We start from the raw sequence: 17,474 nt of genomic DNA on the forward strand, positions 1-17,474 counted from the left end.
ATTTTACTATGAATTTGTTTACTATATATAAATAAAGCTCCCTAGTGTCAATTCCTGTCTTCAACGCTTATTTTCATTAAATGAACTTGATGTTTATATTATAACACTAGTGACAGGACCCGCGGGAACGGGGTTAAGCTGAGGCAGGGGAAATTTAGGCTGGACGTCAGGAGGGGGTTCTTCACAGAGAGGGTGGTTGCACACTGGAACAGGCTCCCCAGGGAAGTGGTCACTGCACCGAGCCTGTCTGAATTTAAGAAGAGATTGGACTGTGAACTTAGGCACATGGTCTGAACTTTTGGGTAGACCTGTGCGGTGTCAAGAGTTGGACTTGATGATCCTTAAGGGTCCCTTCCAACTCAGGATATTCTATGATTCTATGATTCTATGATCTCCGTGGAACAGTGATGCACAGGTGGTGTACCTGGCTGTTTTTTATAGAATTTTCTTGTAAGTTGTAATTACATGGCATGTGTGCACATCTCTGTGTGCTGCTAACCAAGAGCTTCTGCATCTTCTACCTGCAGTGTTCTGTACCTTCCACACCACCAATTTTTTCTGGATTTCTATAACTTTGCTCTTTTTCTTTTGGTTGGATGTGTTTCACTAGTCTCAGAAAACATTATGATGTCCATTGGTGTATCTTATTTTCAACAGAAGGAATCTGTTCATAACCATTAACACTTTCAAGAATACACTGTTTTTATGTTTGCACCTAGTCTTCTTTCAGATTGTAAATATAGACTTTTTAGGCAGTGTCAGAATTTGGAGTTGATACAAATCTGGAAAGCCCTTTTCAATCCTATATTCTTCTAGTAGCAAAAAGGGTATGTGTGTTATTTTTTCCTGTTCCGTTTTGTTATATTACTTAAATTTAGAAGATCTTTGACTTAAAGTTGAGCTCTTATTCCTGTTCTTTCATTTTGTAGCCCTCTGGAAAAGGAAATTAAATGAAAAGAGAAGAGTTCTATTAGTTATTGACAGAGGAGCCTATATCTGTATTTGGCATCACAATTGCATCCACCTTCATATGGAATGCATTTCTCTGGTTATTGAGTTTCAACCTTTTGATTGCAAAGTGTCACACATTCTGCCTTTCCGTCTTTGAACTCCAGGGTACTACTACTGTCTTCCTCACCCCATGTTGGTTAAGCAGCCACTGCCTTCTGCAGTCTAGTTTAGACTTGTACAGTGTCTGTATGACCCTTTGGGTTTTGTGCTATCATCGTGAATAAGCATTCAGGAAGGAATCGCAACAGTTCTGTGCTTTCTCAGATGAACTTCTTCCCCAGTTGCCTGAGAGGAAAATTGCTAAGTATACGCCAAAATAGGGAGCTAGACACAACAATTGGCAGAGGTAAAAGAACAATATATCATCTGTGGACATCTCTGATTCTTTTGAGATGTTATTCCTATTGTTTCAAATAACAGTCTTCCAACAAAACAAAGAAAAGTAGGGGGAAGGAAAAAGTGAAAATTGAAGAAGTCTCCCCCAAACCTCACATTTTAATGTGTGATTCCTTCTGATTGGATATATATCTATTAGGTGTTGTATTGTCAAGTACACATTTTTTTTGCTTAGGTTATCTATGGAGAGATGACAATTTGTGTTGAAATGCTTTGATTTGATTTAGTTTTGCATAAAACAAATTGATTGTTTCTAACATTTTTGTACATTATCTGTTACATGCTACTGTTACTGACAGAGTGGAGTTGGAAGGACGTGGCTGCACTGAAGTATGGATCAAAGCTGTTGTGGTTGAACAAATTCTGAAAGTTCTAGGAGTGTCTTCTGGAAATGTATTGGAATGCATTAATTTTGGATCAGTTTACTTTGGGTCTTCAAAGACCGAACAAATATGTTTATACAATAAAAGTCCAGAGTGTATGGACTGGGTAGCAATACTGGAAGACAATAGCATTGGAGGAGAGATGGTAAGAAAATGTTCTTTGTTTTAAATTTAGTTTAGTTGAAGACTTGTTTTTGTTTCTGCATTCACATTCTTTTCTCAACATTCATCTTCTAGCATTGTTTTCTATGTCATGCTATTTCCTGATCAATAAACTTCCTGTCACTTCTGTCCAATCAGCAAATTGTTTACTATATATTTACCTTGGAATTAAGTTTTTTCAGTATTTCTGTTTCACTGTGTGACACCGTAGCATTAATGATGTTAAGTATGTTTTCCCTCATTGTCCACCCAGTCTCTTTTTTTCTTTTTTATTTTTTTCAGGAGTGGTTATGCTTGATTTAGTGGACTTGTTATGATTAAGCTATATAGGAGTTGTCAAAACACATTTTGGTTTTCCAAGGTGTTAAATGCTTAGTTTCACTTGCTTATCTCTGACAGTGAAGTAATCTGAGTAAGCATCATGTTTTATAAAAAAGGGAATTAAAAACATTGACATAGAAGTAGTTAATTAGCTGAGTGATATGGAACTATGTCTTACTGGCATTATTTACATTATGTCTTTCTATTTGTTTTGTAAGATGTGAAACCATGCATGGGGAAAAAAGCAAAACAAAAGGGTAGTTAGAGCTGGCTGAACTGTTGATATATCCATACTTTGATTATTATTTTTTTTTTAGGGAACAGATCTTCAGAGGAGTGCAGATGCTGTTTTACAAGATTTAAGCCTCATAAATAAAACAGAAGGTGTAAATGTTTCCACTTTGATCCTGTGCTTTCCCAATCAAGGAACCTTGCTACCTTATGAGAAGTCTTTTCTTACATTGTGCTTTAGCCCAAAGTGAGTTATTAATGGCCCAAATTACAAACAAGAAAAAAAAAAAAAAAAAAAAGTTTGCTTCTCTACCACATCTCTTTACATAATAGTTTAGAGAAATCATTTTAAGTTAATATGCAGATTTTTTTTTAATTACTTGATACTTATGTGTGTTAAAAGAAATTCCTTGGTGTGATACTAAAAATGATAAAGCCAAGTCAGAAGTGATTATCTGGGAGATGTCTTATAATTCATTAAGGATGCCTTTGAACCAGGAATTGGTTCAGCTTGTTTAAGCTGAAGAATTTTATTAGATTTTTTGCAAAGGGAACTAATTACTTCTCCAGTTAAATATGTTGAATCTCTAAAGATTGTTGAGTTGTGTGGTGTCAAATTAAATGCCTTTTTCAGGACTGCAGACTTATTTCATGAAGATGTCACATATTTGCAGAAATGGTAAAGAATAGATATTTCATTACCAGGAGAATGAAACATTTGCGAGCTTTCCTTGAAATTACAAAATAGTAAAGGAACATTTCTCCTTCAAGCAAGGGGGAGAAAAAGAATAAATTGAAAAAGCAAATTTTCTTACTGAAACTCTTCTTTAAAGATTACACGCACGTGAATCACTTATAGAAAACTTTTGTAGATGTATGAGAATGGAAAAGATACCAAATGACTAGTAGCATAGTCATACATATAGTGTTCGGTTAAATTTGTTACTTTCCCATTTTCTGAACTGAAGTGTAAAGGTCATTTAAAGCTGTAATCGATAGCAACAGCTGAATTACATGATGAAATTTTTTTTTTTTTCTTTCGTCTAGTAATTAGACATTGTGATTCTTACAGGAAATTTAAAAAGGCCTTTGGAGTGAATGACTTGTCACCAAAACAAGATTATGTACTGTTTCTGAGATTTGAGGTTGTTGGGAATAAAGATGGCTATCTGAAGGCTTGTGGTGATGGTACCACACTGATCACAAGTATGTTACAGAAACATATAGTCACTATCAGAAATGTATATCTGGATGATAAGATTGTATATCTTGATTTTTGTTTCTTAATCTTCCACTTACTAATTTTATGGGAAACTTGTGTCTATCTTATATCAATTAAAAAAAATAAAATACATCTTTTAAGCCTCAGCACAAAAACCAGTTCTAATCATGAGTAGAAAGAAGAGCTAGTAGTGAACACCTAAAGCTTAAATGTAATGGTAAATATTTGGAATAGAGGGGAGGGGAAAAAAAAAAAAAAAACAAAAAAAAAACAAAAAAACAGCAGCTGTTTGCAAGTCACCAGCACTTTGGTAATAATTCAGTGTTTTCAAGCGAGTATCTGTTCATCCTCAGATTTCTTAGTGAAAGAACAATACAGTACCTAGCTGCCATTATAAGTAAGCCTGAGTTCAAAGTTTATAGAAGACTGCATCATAAATCATACTGCATAACTGTATGGCTCCACTTTTGCAACCATACAAATATAGTATGAATTTTCTGCTTGTTAGCTAAAACAAGTGACAAGGTTTATTGTGTTTTTTATTTCATTACTATTTAATGTGTATATATGTCTTTCTAATACAGTGAATCATCCTCATCACACTGAGCTGGCTCTGAAAGGTTCTGGGATTCCTGTCATGTTAACTTTTAATCCAGGACCGGTTATTAAGTTTATGGACTGTTTCTCAGGTGAACAAACACAAGTTGTGTGCACACTCAAAAATGAATCTGAGTCCCTTCCAGTAAAATTCAGTTTCCGCAGGACTGCTCACTTTAATATTTCTCCTGAAAAAGGAAAAATAAAAAAATGTTCTACAAAGGTAATTACCTCTTTCCCATAGATTATGTAGACAAAGAGATTATTTTACTCTACATGGGTCAGTACTAGATTTTTTTTTTTTAATTAAAATAGAATAGTTCCATTATATTTAATACCAGCCAAATGTATATTTTTTTTTCCGGCTTTCGTAGAGTCATTTAATGCTCTTACCTGTACTTCAGGAAGCAACAGGTATTATTTTAAAATTGGAAAAGATAATTGTAGTAATAAGGAAACTTGACGCAGGTTTTGCCTGGCTTTACTTTTTTGGGGGGAATTTTACTGACTTGAGCAGAGCAATTTAAACTCAAACCTTTGTTAGGATTATTTTCATTTCCTTCACTTAATCACAAATACCTGAGTAACATACTTCTTTAACGGAGGAAGCTATGTTAATTTTAAGTTGAATATGGAGGCATTTATAATTTAACAGAACTCTAACTCAGGAAGCAAGAGAACAGTGTGTCTCAGAAGTGAGTTAGCAAGAATTTGTTGATGTTCTAATTTGTAGCATGATACATATATTGCTAGGCTAAGTGTAGCCACTGGCGTATTTTTAAAGCACGGGGTTAAATACAGATCTTTAGGAGTAACTGGGAAGGGAAGTAACTCAAATAGTTAATTTACAACTTATTTGATTTCTTTTCTTCATAATGTCTCATAACTTTTCTTTTACAGGATGTGATATTTTCATTTTCTCCGCATCAAATAGGAACATTTAAAGTGAAGCAAATTGTTGATATCATTGGTACAGGACTAGAAAACAATTTACAGGTTTCGAAGACAAAATCTTTTCACCAAATATACCTGAGCTTGATTGGTGTGTGCAAATCTAAGCCAAAAAACATTGTATTCAAGATTAATCCTGGTAAGATACTAAAAAGATAAGTGCGACGTGATAAAACACTTTTAGAAGTACACTTTTTTAACATTTTTGGAAAGATTTTTTCACTTACTATTTTAGTTTTTTAAAAAAGTAATTTCTCTTGGGAGTTGAGAGAATGCTCAGCTGCAAAATGTATACCCAAAAAAACTATAAAATAATGGCAAGAAAAAATGGTTTGTATTTTAACAAAAATTGAATTCCTAAAGCATTTTCCTAATTTCCTAATTTTTAATCGTATTTTTATTTAACTTTTATACATCAGAAAATGAAGGTTTCAGTTTTTGACAGGTGCCATTACACAGTGCTAATATGCTCAAGTTTTCAACAGAGAGAGGTAAAGCACAGGGGGAAAAAAGTTAGATGGAGAACAGGGTGTTCTTTATTGGCTGTAAGTCACTACTGCCAAATGAATTTGCCAGTTAATACTGCCTGCTAGCTGGCTGTATCCATTGGTTCTTCCCATCCGATGAAGCCTATGACAGCATGAAAGTATTTCAGGTGATACAGTAGTTGGCCTCTTGATAAATTTTTCCTCATGGTATCATGTTCCCAATTTGTTTGATGAACAACCACTTAACAGTAGATTTGACTAAGCCCGTTGCTGGATTTTAAAACCAGTCATGGAAAAATTACCTTTTTGTGGCATCAAATGTGCCGTAGTATCTGCAGGTAGTACTAGTGCAACAGCACTGTGCTGTATAGTGGTGCATCTGACTTCTGTGTGTAGATGAATTAGAGGAGGGTAGCTGAATACTCCTTAACATACTGCTGCCCACTTGAAGATGTGTTGATTAATGGAAAAACAGAAAGACAATATCCATTTTATTCACTGAAAGTATTGAGGGGAAGTAAAAACAGGAAGTCATTATATGAACTGTAGAGTCGCCTACAAAACTGCTGTTCTTTCTACAAGTATCAGAGTGGTTGATAAGCTACTGGACTTTTTTGGTACTTTCAGGTAGGTATTTCATATCCAGGGCAATCAAGAATTGATGAGAAACTACAGTTTTAATAAATCCCAGAACTTCTGATGATTGTTTATATGAAATACAGAATCTGTGTTTTTCCTCTTTCAAAAGTACTACTAAAGTATATTTCTGTAGATCAACGTTTTGGTTCATATTTTGAGTCCTTATGAAATACGTACGTATAATACATTTCCAAACAGCTCTTGATTGTATACATGTATATGGAATCATAGAGTGGCTTGGGCTGGAAGGGACCTTACAGATCATCTAAATTCAGTCACCCCGCCATGGGCAGGGACACCTTCCACCAGAGCAGGTTGCCCAAAGCCCCATCCAGCCTGGCCTTGAACGCAACCCTGGATGGGGCATCTGCAGCTTCTATGGGCAACCTGTGCCTGGGTCTCGCCACCCTCTGAGTGAATAATTTCTTCCTTGCATCTAATCTAAAGCTACACTCTTTTAGCTTAACCCTGTTAGCCCTTATCCTATCACTATCTTCCCTGATAAAGAGTCCCTTCTTATCTTTTCTGTAAGCCCTCTATAAGTACTGAAAGGCTGCTGTAAGGTCTCCCCAGAACCTTCTCTTCCGTAAGCTAAATAACCTCAGCTTTCTCAGCCTGTCTTCATAGGAGAGGTGTTCTAGACCTCTGATCTTGTTTGTGACCCTACTCTAGAACCACTCTGATGGGTTCAGGTCTCTCACGCTGGGGGCCCTAGGCTGAATGCAGCACTCCCAGCAGTGTCTCAAGAGAGCAGCACAGAGGGGGAAGAGTCACCTCCCTGGACCTGCTGGCCATGTTTCTTTTGATGCAGCCCGGGGTACGGTTGGCTTTCTGGGCTGCAGGTGTACATTGCTGGTCCATGCCAAGCTTTTTGTCTACCAGTACCCCTAAGCCCTTCTCTGCAGAGCTGCTCTCTGTCCATTCCTTGCCTAGCCTATATTCATGTTTGGGATTGTGCTAATCCAGGTGCAGTACCTTGCACTTGGCCTTGCTGCACTGCATGGGTTTCATACAGGCCTGCCTATCAAGGTCCCTGGGGATGGTATCCCTTCACTACAGCGTGCTGACTGCACTGCACAGCTTGGTGTCATCAGCAAAATTCCTGAGGGTGCACTCAATCCTACTGTCCGTGTCACCAACAAATTGTGCTGGTCTCAGTACTGACCCCTGAGGAACACTAGATAGTGATCTTCGCTTGGACACTTGAGCTATTGAGTGCAACCATCCAGAAACCTTGCCCACTGAGTGGTACATCTGTCAAGTCCATGTCTGTCCTATTTAGAGATAGGGCTGCTGTGTGGGGCAGTGTCAAAAGCTTTGCAGAAGTTCAGGTAGACAATGTCAGTTGCTTTTCCTTATCCACCAATGCTGTAACCCTGTCATAGGAAGCCACCAAATTTGTCAGGCAAGATTTGGCCATACACACATATGCATACTTTTACATATTTATTTATTTATTTATTTATTTATTTATTTATTTCAAATGGTAATGATAATCAGAGTTTAAACTTTAGTGATATTTCTTGATTTCCTTCTCATATTCCCTGGTGGCTGTCAGCTTTTCAAAATCCTGTTTTCTACCATTTATTCTATTAGTGACCCCATTCTGCTCCAACTTGCGGGATAATAGAGATGTTATGAGAAACATCTCTGTTATATAGGCTACTGATACCCATGTTTTGCTTTTAAGCTTCATTGTGATGTGGGGGGAATGTGAAGGTTATCAGATCCTTATATCAACGGACTGTGTTTTCCTGTTCACTTCTCCCAGTCTCTGTGGATGTGTTTTTGTGCTTGCCTGTGTGTCTCCAATAGTTTGGACTATAGAAAATAGTTATTCTTGTAGCCATTTTAGACAAATCAGGGTTAAGGCTAAAGTAGATAGAACTACTGTGTTTAATGTATCAGTTTTCGTGGGGGGAGGAAGGTGCAGTCCAATAATTATTTATTTTTAGTGCTGCTTTAAACATAGGTATCTTTATATAAGGAGAGGTGAGCAAACACAAGGACTTGTTGCTGTCATTATTTTCCTCTGTGATCTATATGTGCTTTTCTAAAATTTCACCGAAAAATATTTGAGCTCTCCTTTATGTTGTAGTAGCTTGGGAGTCTGTCAAAAACTTGCTTTTGCAGCCCTTGTGACAAGCTTTAGGACGCTGCAGACAGTGCCGTCACAGTTGTGGCTCTAAGTGTTTGGTTGTGTGTACATGCAAGATAAAGTGCCCCAGCTGGACACAACGGAAGTGGTTTGGGCTCCGGTATTTATTTGACTGTGACGAAAGTTGTTGGCTCTTGTTATGGTACTCATGTCTGAGGAAAACAGTAGGATGGACAACTGCTGGTTGGGTTACTGGGTGAACAATTATAAATTATGAAATGTTTTGTCTGATATAGTACTTTGAATTTTGTTTTGAGAGGTCTAGTATAATTGTATGTAACGTGTTTTATTTGAATTTTAAGGTATAACACCAATGATTTCCAATGCAACTGGACAGTTTGTAGCTGATGGCACAGGACAGTGCACTGATATTGCACCTGTGGCAATGCTTAAATCAACCCAAACACAAATTCATACTCACGAGATAAACAGAAATTATAAGGGTGCATTTATAGCTTTTCCTAATGACCGCTCTGCCAGCATTAGGCCTAGCGAACGGAATAAAAAATACAGGTAACAAATTAAGCAAATATAATATTTAAAAATAATAATTTATATATACTGCACAGTAGATTAAGACTCATGACAGCTTACTGTCTTTTTTTCAGTCTGAAAGTTGTCTAAAATTCATTAACTATGAACCTCTTGCACCTCTTTTTTGTGTGTGTGTGTGTTTGTATTTGTGTGTGTGAAACTACAAATGTAGCTATTACAGTTTGTGTTTTATTTTTATGGTTGCCTTTACAAGGTCAAATATTAATAATAAGCTGTGATAAAAAGAATGTTTGGGGTGAAAAATATATGTAGCAAAATCAATATATTATAGTTCTAAGAAAACCCAGAATCATTTAATACAAATAATGAAATTGTGATTCTTTCTCAATATTTAGGACTATTTTTACAAAGACTGAGAGATATAATTACATAGATCCACAGTTTTCTTATACTGACTATGAACAACTGTTGAAAGAAGTACACAAGGAATACTATGCCGATTTCATTTCTAGTTTAAGGCAGTGTCGCTTGCAGAAAGATGCCACCAGGTAAGACTTTTGTTTGAAGGATAAATAAACACTTGAGGCTTGTATGAAAAATATATGTATACATGCAGAATAGATTTAGTGGCACCAATCTTATGCCGAATTTTATCGCATCCAGAAATGCTTATGGTCTTGGGATCTTCATTTATAAAGTATTCAAAACCAGTTTTGGTCAAGCATTGATTTAGACACTTGAAGATTACTTCCAGGGCAAAACTTAGGTTCAAGGCCATGGAACTTGAAATAAAACCTACGATGAACTTAAGATACCAGGTTTTATGAAGAGTTGCTTGTGGCTCATTGCAAAAAAGTGTTTATGGTTGTGCTGGAATCTTTTTTTATATATAATAAATCGTATGTATTTCTAATCAGTATGTGTAGCTCACCCATAGTGATGGGTTCAATAAGTGAGTTATAATATAACTTGTGCAGTGTAACTGAGAAGATCAAAGGATGGTGCTGGCATTCTAGATTTAACTAACACAAATTTATGGAGTAAGAATTTGCTGTGTTTGCTTGGTATGTTGTGGAACAAACCTTGGAAAACTATAGTCTGGGAAAACTTTACATGACAGTTCTGATGTTTTTAATTTTATTAAAAATATGCATTTTATTAAAAAATAAAAGCCTGTAAAACCTTCCTCCAAGGCAAGAGAAGTAATACCTTAAGACTGGTAAGTCTCAAAACTTGTTATTTAAAAATGTATATGGGCAGAGGGTTATTGTTGTAGTTTTGTTGCAGGAAGAACGGCCGAAAACACGACAGGCACTAGTATGGTCAGATCATGCTCCCCTGTATTACCCAAATAGCCTGACTTTTATAGCAAACTTAACAGGGGCGGATAGTGTCTCACACAAGATTATTGGTCAAAAGCACTCAGACAAACAACTGCAAGAGAACAACCCCACCTGCAAGAAAACAACCCCCTTGTGATTAGCAGTCACGTAGATCCCGTCCTTGAAGCCAGCTGCTGGCAACAATATTTTTCTAAATTCCTCAACTGGGCAATGTGGAAACACTGTCATGGGAACTTCTCATAGTCGTCATAGTCTTCTCATAGAGTTGGTTTGCTCAGCTGCAGCAAGTCATGGGATCTTTGCTGTTTCAAAAATCCCTCAACATAGTTTCAATTTTAAGTTGTTCTGTGTACATATGTCATGATTCAAACAAGGCCTGCAGAGATGGATGTATTGTATTTTTTTCTGCATGCACAGGGTACATGGTTTTCTTGGAAGGCACTGGTATTGTGCTGTTTCTGTGACCATAACTTATATGACCATAACACATTAAAGGTGTGTTTCAAGAGGAGCAAGAACAGAAAGGCACATTTCACAATTACCAGATGAATTTACGGTTGTTATTGAAGTCAGTATAATTTTCTAAATACTTGATATGATACCTCTGTGTAAGTTCTCTGGAAGTTTAAAATTGCATAGTTGCAGGTGAAATTGATTGGCGCTTAACCATGATCAAGAAAAGGTAACTGATCAGAAAATTAAGCTATAAGTGGTCCAGCTCAAACATACACATATTAAAGGATCCTTTGTTATCTTGTCATTTGTTATCTTTTAAGTGTGTCACTTTACGACATCGTTGTTCTTCAAGGTATATTCTAGACATGATATAATTACATTCTGGTAGCCATAATACTTTTAATACATTTAGCTAGGCATGCAATGGTTGACAGTTGTTAACAATGGTTAACAAACATGCAATGGTTGTTAGTCCTTGTCTAAACAATAAAAGATATAAAAGACTTTTAAATGCATTTGTTATATTTGATTTTTTTCTAATGAAATATCCTCACTTAAAGTATTATTTGTTGTATTAAATAATCTTAGGTAGTTTAAAGTGTAGAACATAAAACGCTCAAAATTCTAGATTTCCTTATTCTTTTTTTCCCCTTGCCTATAGGCAGTTTTATATTTATAATAATTCTGTGAGCATAGGCCTTAAACCTGCAGAAGGACTTGTGTCACCAAAGATCTCAATCACAGATCTTCACAAGGAGGAGTTACAGTTCAAAATGCTTTCTTTAGATGAGAATTGCCCATTAACTAGTCGAAGACTGTCAGCAAGTGCGTCTAAATCTTCAGTTAAAGAAGTAAGTTAAATGCTTCGGTAATAATGTAAACATAAAATGTTTAACACACAGACACACACACACACATGTGTGTATATATATATATATGTATATGAATAATAAATTTTGGTTCCGTTCTGAGAAAATGTCTTGTGCTTATCCCAGATTTGGAGCAGGCTTAGTGCTATGCCATCCTCTACCCAAGAGAAGGAAGATTGTAGTCTAACTTTGACACCCAAACAGCTTCATCAAATACTAATTGGTAAGATTTTTACTTTTGTTATTAAACAAATATGGTTGTTATAAAAGCACTTATTTGTAGCAACACAGTGTATGTTCATAATTTTTCACCTTAAATAGAAAACAGATTAATTCGGTGGTAGCTTGATATATACATTAGTGTTTAACTGAAGCTTTGTACTCAGCAGACGATAGGGAGATACAATTAGGTATTGAAGTGTGAACGGAGAGCTTTCTTTAAAGACCAGTTATGGTATAGCTCATTATGGAGAAATGAATGCTGCATAACATGAGGGCTGCTCATACTCTTATGGCTTGTACTGGGTAATATCTAGATCAGCATTAATATCATCAGTGTTTGTGGGAGTCTTCAAAATGTTTCTTTGAGATAATAGTAATGGCCCAACAGAGTAAAACTTCTTCAGGATTCTCCTTCAAAATAATTCCAGTGGGAAGCTCTGTGATGCGGAGTGCCGTCTAAAGTTTGTGAGGGGTTCATCTATTAACAACATGTTGGACTGTGGTGCTTTCAACCTGATGGGCAGCTAAACTCCACCACATTTTTCTCCTACTCCCTTTCCTCAAAGGAACGGGGGGAAAAAACATGGAAAAGGGCTCAAGGGCAAGGATAAGGTCAGCGAGATCACTCATCAATTACTGTCATAGGCAAAACAGATTCAGCATAAAGCAGGTTAATATAATTTATTGCCAACTAATATCTGACTAAAGCAGTCTTCTATTTCTCTTCTGGAGAACTAAAAGCAACTAAAAATGGCTTCCCCAATACACTCTAATCTGCCTCCTCCTGGTCAGTGCAGGGGAAGGGGGAACGAGAGTTGTGGTCAGTCCATAGCGCTTTGTCTCTGCTGCTCTCTCTTCCTCACACTCTTTCTCTGCTCCAGTGTGGGGATGCTGCCCATGTCAAGCACTGCTCCCACACGGCTCCGTCCCACAGGGTCCATCCATCCCCCAGGAGCAAACTGCTCCAGCACGGGTCCCCCACGGGTGGGCGGCAGCTCCCCCCAGACCCCCTGCTCCTGTGTGGGCTCCTCTCCACGGGCTGCAGCTCTGGCCCGGGGCCTGCTCCTGCAGGGGCTCTCCATGGGCCGCAGCCTCCTCCAGGCCACATCCACCTGCTCCACTGGGGGCTCCTCCACCCATGGGGGGGCTGCAGCGTGGAGATCTGCTCCATGTGGGACCCATGGGCTGCAGGGGGACAGCCTGCTCCACCAGGGGCCTCTCCCTGCACAGCCTGCAGGGGAACTGCTGCTGCCTGCCTGGAGCACCTCCTGCTGCACTCACCTGGGGGGCTGCATGTTCTCACACCTCTTTCCCAGATGGTGTTGCATGGCGTTTTTTCCTTTTCTTAACTGTGCTTTCCCAGAGGCCCACCCAGCGTCACTCCCTGGCTTGACTCTGGCCAGTGACTGGTCCCTTTTGGAGGTGGCTGGAGCTGGCTCTGGTCTGACATGGGGCAGCTGCTGGGCTCTGCTCACAGAGGCCCCTGCTGCAGCCCCCCCACTACCAAAACATTGCCACATAAACCTAATATAGATATTAAAACAGGTCTGTTTTAAGGTCACAAGGTCCTGTCATATTATTTAGCTTCAAAATGAAAAACTTCATTACTTTCTGGGTTGTCTTTTTAATTTTCATTGAAGCTAGAACTTCAGTATTCTAGCTGTGTATACCAATATATTTGGGGAAAAGTAAATAATAAATACCATAAAAATAACCATATAAATAGAAAAAGTATGTACGGTTTTATAAAAATGTTTGATTAGTGCAATAAGCAGTGAAGTTTGCAGACCAGCATAAAAATCAGTGATAGCAGTAAATACAGGAGAGATCATTTTGTCACCACAAAATATATAATCTTGGTTTCAAATTATGAAACCAAATTGTCACATGTCAAGGAACAAATAAAATAAATACTCTTATCATTAATCGTTGTTTTTCTAGCCAGTTAAATATCTGATTAATTAAAGAAAATATTTACTAATATTGCCTTTTGTCATTAACACCTTGCTTTTCCCATTTAAATCGCTGTCTAAGACAGAATTAAATAAATATTGGTGTTGACTTTTGGGTTGCAATAGGTAGGAAAATATATACTTCCAAATTTAAATGTGAATTTCTTCCACCACAGAGTTATTTTAGGTAAGTCAGTAAATTTGGGGACTAAAATGTTTTGATCAGAATTTTTTAGTAGTTGTGTTTCCTTAGTAGTTTAGTGAGTATGCTTCCTTTAGTAGTTATGTTTTCTTATATTAATTTTCACCATTTAATGTTGAAGATCTTATTTCTTCTGTATTCCAGGTCCCTCTACTATGGACTTTGGTGATGTTTGTGTGTATTCTACAACTGCCAGAAAACTACATATCGTCAATAACTTGTTAGTCCATATATGGATACAAATTGAGATTGAAATAGATGAACTAGAGCAGACAAGTCCACTGTGTAAGGTGGTGCCTCCGCTTACAAAGACTTATATTCCAGTCGTCTTTGAGACAAAAAAGCTTGGAATGTTTAAAAAGTAAGGTTTCTTATATTTATTTTGTTTCACATAATTATTTTGCATAGTAGAATAAATAAAAATATAATGCGGCTATTTTAAGCTTGGTGTAATTAAACTTGGTGAACACTGATCTGTGGTAATATCAATAACAAGCAGACTTATGTTGCAAACATTTTTTATTAATGTTTCTTTTTTTTTTTTTTTTTTTTAAGTCTGTTGTGGCAAGAGCATATATAACCACAGTGTCACCTGTATATCAGCAAAAATTGTGCTGTTATACTTTATATGGTAGGATAAACTTTATGAAAATACTGTGCTCTTTCTGTCAGTCTTGCATCTCTGTATCTGTGCTTGTAACTATTGATACACTTCCTTCTTGGTAAATTTATAGGCAAACTGTTTTCTATATATCTGGTGTCAAGATGGAATTCTCATTTTATAATGCTTTTGTGAACAAACAATATGAAGTTGATAATCCCATGGGATGATTTTCACCTTTCAGGTGGTTTAAGTTGCATGTGAATCTATTACAGATAGCTTTTTTTCTTGTCAGTCTGAACTTTGTTCATATTCAGTTGTTTCCTGTATTTTCTTCCTAATGATTAGATTTCACATATTTTTTTCTTTGACTACAGCATAATAAATCTAAAAATGCTACTGAGAAATATTTATTTTTATACTACAGATCTTTTACTTACACAATAAACAACAAACATCCTGGGCACGTGCTGGTCATTGCAAATGCAGTGTCTGTTGAACTCCAGTTGTCTGAAAGGGAACTGATTTTAAATCCTATTCCTGGCTACCTGGCAGAGACAGAATTTAGAGCAACTGTCAGGGTATACAATACCAGAAACCATTCTGCTGAGTTTACTTGGAAACCTGTAACTACAGATAAAGGAACTGCATTTTCTATACAGCCAGCCAAAGGTATGCTATGCAAATACATATGTATTCATGTATCTTAAGTGTCAATAATGTTAAATAAGGCAAACATCCAGGTGATTATGTAAACTGTATTTGGTTCAGCATCAGTTTATCCCCGAAGTAGTACCAGATCAGAGTGTTAATACCAGAGCAGCATTCCCTATGTAAACCCTACTAGCATGTGCTAAGTCCAGTTTGTTGTTTCTGTGTCCAACAAGCAGCTCTCATGTAGCCAATTTTCTGAGCTCAAATTGCTGGTATCTAAAAAGTGGGGCAGCCATTTAATGGCAGTTACCAATGTCACATGGCTCTTAAAGAGCTTTCCAAAAGTTCTGTATGAACAAAGCTACTAGAATTTGATGTAGACAGTGTGAGTGACACAAATATAATTCAGCCTGGCATTAGTTTCACTTGCACTATGGATTGATGTTTGTTAGAAGTGTGTGAGACATTTTTTTTCATTTGAAAGACAGTGTTCTGTAAGAGTATGTTGGAACTTCATTATTTAAAAAAAAACTAACTGCTAACCGAGCTGGCATTATTCAATGCAAAAAAAAAAAAAAAAAGATTTGGCTAGATGAAGAGCTTGGTGTGCACTGATTCTTGAGAAATAAGATATTTTGATTCTGAGTTCAGAATCAATTGCAAGCAAGAAAAAGCATATGCTCCTTCCCAGAGGTATTAGTCTACCAGAAGGGCTGTCTGTTCTTTTAAATTTTTTGTTAAAGTTTAATATTTGGGTAATTTGAGGCAAAAAAAAAATCAATGAACTTTGAATGTGTTTTACTGTAGGATGCTGATAAACTGATGTTATGCAATTGATGTGAGAATTCAGAAACTAACTTTATTTAATTCATTATACCATTCAACATCTTTGAAATGTAGGCTTTGTGCTCAATAATGGAAAGTCATTTAATTTTAATGTGCTTGTGTTATTGTAATTGTACAACATAATTTGATAATTGTAAATGTGTATGACTATAATAATTCTTCATGTTATTTAGGCTTTGTGGAGCCCTATAGAGACTTAGAGTGTGAAGTTGTTTGGCATCCAGGGTTCAACTCCCCAGAAGCAGGAGAATTCAACTTGTGTGTGCGTAAAGGAAACACAATTAGGTTGAAATGTTTTGCAAAGGTAACACATCATACAACAGATTTAGAAAAGCAAATTTTTTTAACAAGCAATTTCATAAATACGTTTCTTTGGTTGAGCATTCAAAAAATATTTTAATTTTATGTAATTTCTACCTGACATATTTACAAAAAGCGTGTTGCTCCAAAGAAATGATGGAGAAGGCAAAACTGCTTTTGTCTTTGCTGTGGTTATATACTTCCTTCCTATACTACTCACAACTGAGTAGTCTTTATATGTATGTAATTGTTCTTCTTGGCTTACTTAATATAGCTAAACAAAGGCTGAGAGTTGATATGATAGTTCTTTATATGTATGTTAAAGGGATACAGATCAAGGAAAAGGAAAATATAAAGTTTTTTTTTGAGTATGAATAGCTTCAGCATAACACCTGTGGATTGGCTGTAACATAATTTTGTCCTGTTATTTGAGTATGTTTTCTGCTATTTTGTTCCGGACAGTTTTTTGAACAGTGGCAAAGAGAATCTCAAATTATTTTAAGGTGGAATAGAATAAATTTCTAGAAGGAATCCTATGACAAAATAAGAGATTTTCCAGCAATAAGAAATTTGGTGAATCATTTGATATGTATTGTTACGTGCCAGGAAGTGTGAATGAGAATTTTTTTATTTTTATTTTTTAAACTATTCTGATGGCTGCATGCTCTATATGTAAACATTTTGAATGCAAATAAGACTTTCCCCCTTCCTTTTGATATGACTGGTAGCTTTTCATGGTAGCTTTTTCCTTTGTAACGTTGGAAATTATCATAACGAAAATCAGGCTGTGTGCAAGTTAGAATATTGTCATTTTTACTGCTATTATTACTGTATTATTACTGCTATTAAAAATTACTTCTATTAAAAAGTATATTGTCCTGCTCACACATTTGAGATGAAAAAAAAACATAGAGCTTGTGGTATTAAAATTAATTAAAATATTTTTATTTACCTTTAAATTAACTTAAAAATGTA

The 17,474-nt window shown here is 36.4% G+C and overlaps 1 protein-coding gene across 1 annotated transcript in view; it reads left to right on the plus strand.

Annotated features, from left to right (window-relative positions):
* Nucleotides 1–17,474, plus strand: part of CFAP47 (cilia and flagella associated protein 47) — a 325,591-nt gene that overhangs the window by 25,653 nt on the left and 282,464 nt on the right. The window contains exons 7-18 of the mRNA XM_032197971.1: nucleotides 1,707–1,935; nucleotides 2,591–2,751; nucleotides 3,577–3,710; nucleotides 4,311–4,546; nucleotides 5,224–5,413; nucleotides 8,862–9,072; nucleotides 9,450–9,602; nucleotides 11,515–11,704; nucleotides 11,849–11,945; nucleotides 14,243–14,459; nucleotides 15,127–15,371; nucleotides 16,373–16,503. Coding sequence (XP_032053862.1) covers nucleotides 1,707–1,935; nucleotides 2,591–2,751; nucleotides 3,577–3,710; nucleotides 4,311–4,546; nucleotides 5,224–5,413; nucleotides 8,862–9,072; nucleotides 9,450–9,602; nucleotides 11,515–11,704; nucleotides 11,849–11,945; nucleotides 14,243–14,459; nucleotides 15,127–15,371; nucleotides 16,373–16,503 — 2,194 coding nt within the window. The remainder of the gene's footprint in view (nucleotides 1–1,706; nucleotides 1,936–2,590; nucleotides 2,752–3,576; nucleotides 3,711–4,310; nucleotides 4,547–5,223; nucleotides 5,414–8,861; nucleotides 9,073–9,449; nucleotides 9,603–11,514; nucleotides 11,705–11,848; nucleotides 11,946–14,242; nucleotides 14,460–15,126; nucleotides 15,372–16,372; nucleotides 16,504–17,474) is intronic.

Source organism: Aythya fuligula, chromosome 1, assembly GCF_009819795.1.
Source record: "Aythya fuligula isolate bAytFul2 chromosome 1, bAytFul2.pri, whole genome shotgun sequence".
Taxonomy (NCBI): domain Eukaryota; kingdom Metazoa; phylum Chordata; class Aves; order Anseriformes; family Anatidae; genus Aythya; species Aythya fuligula.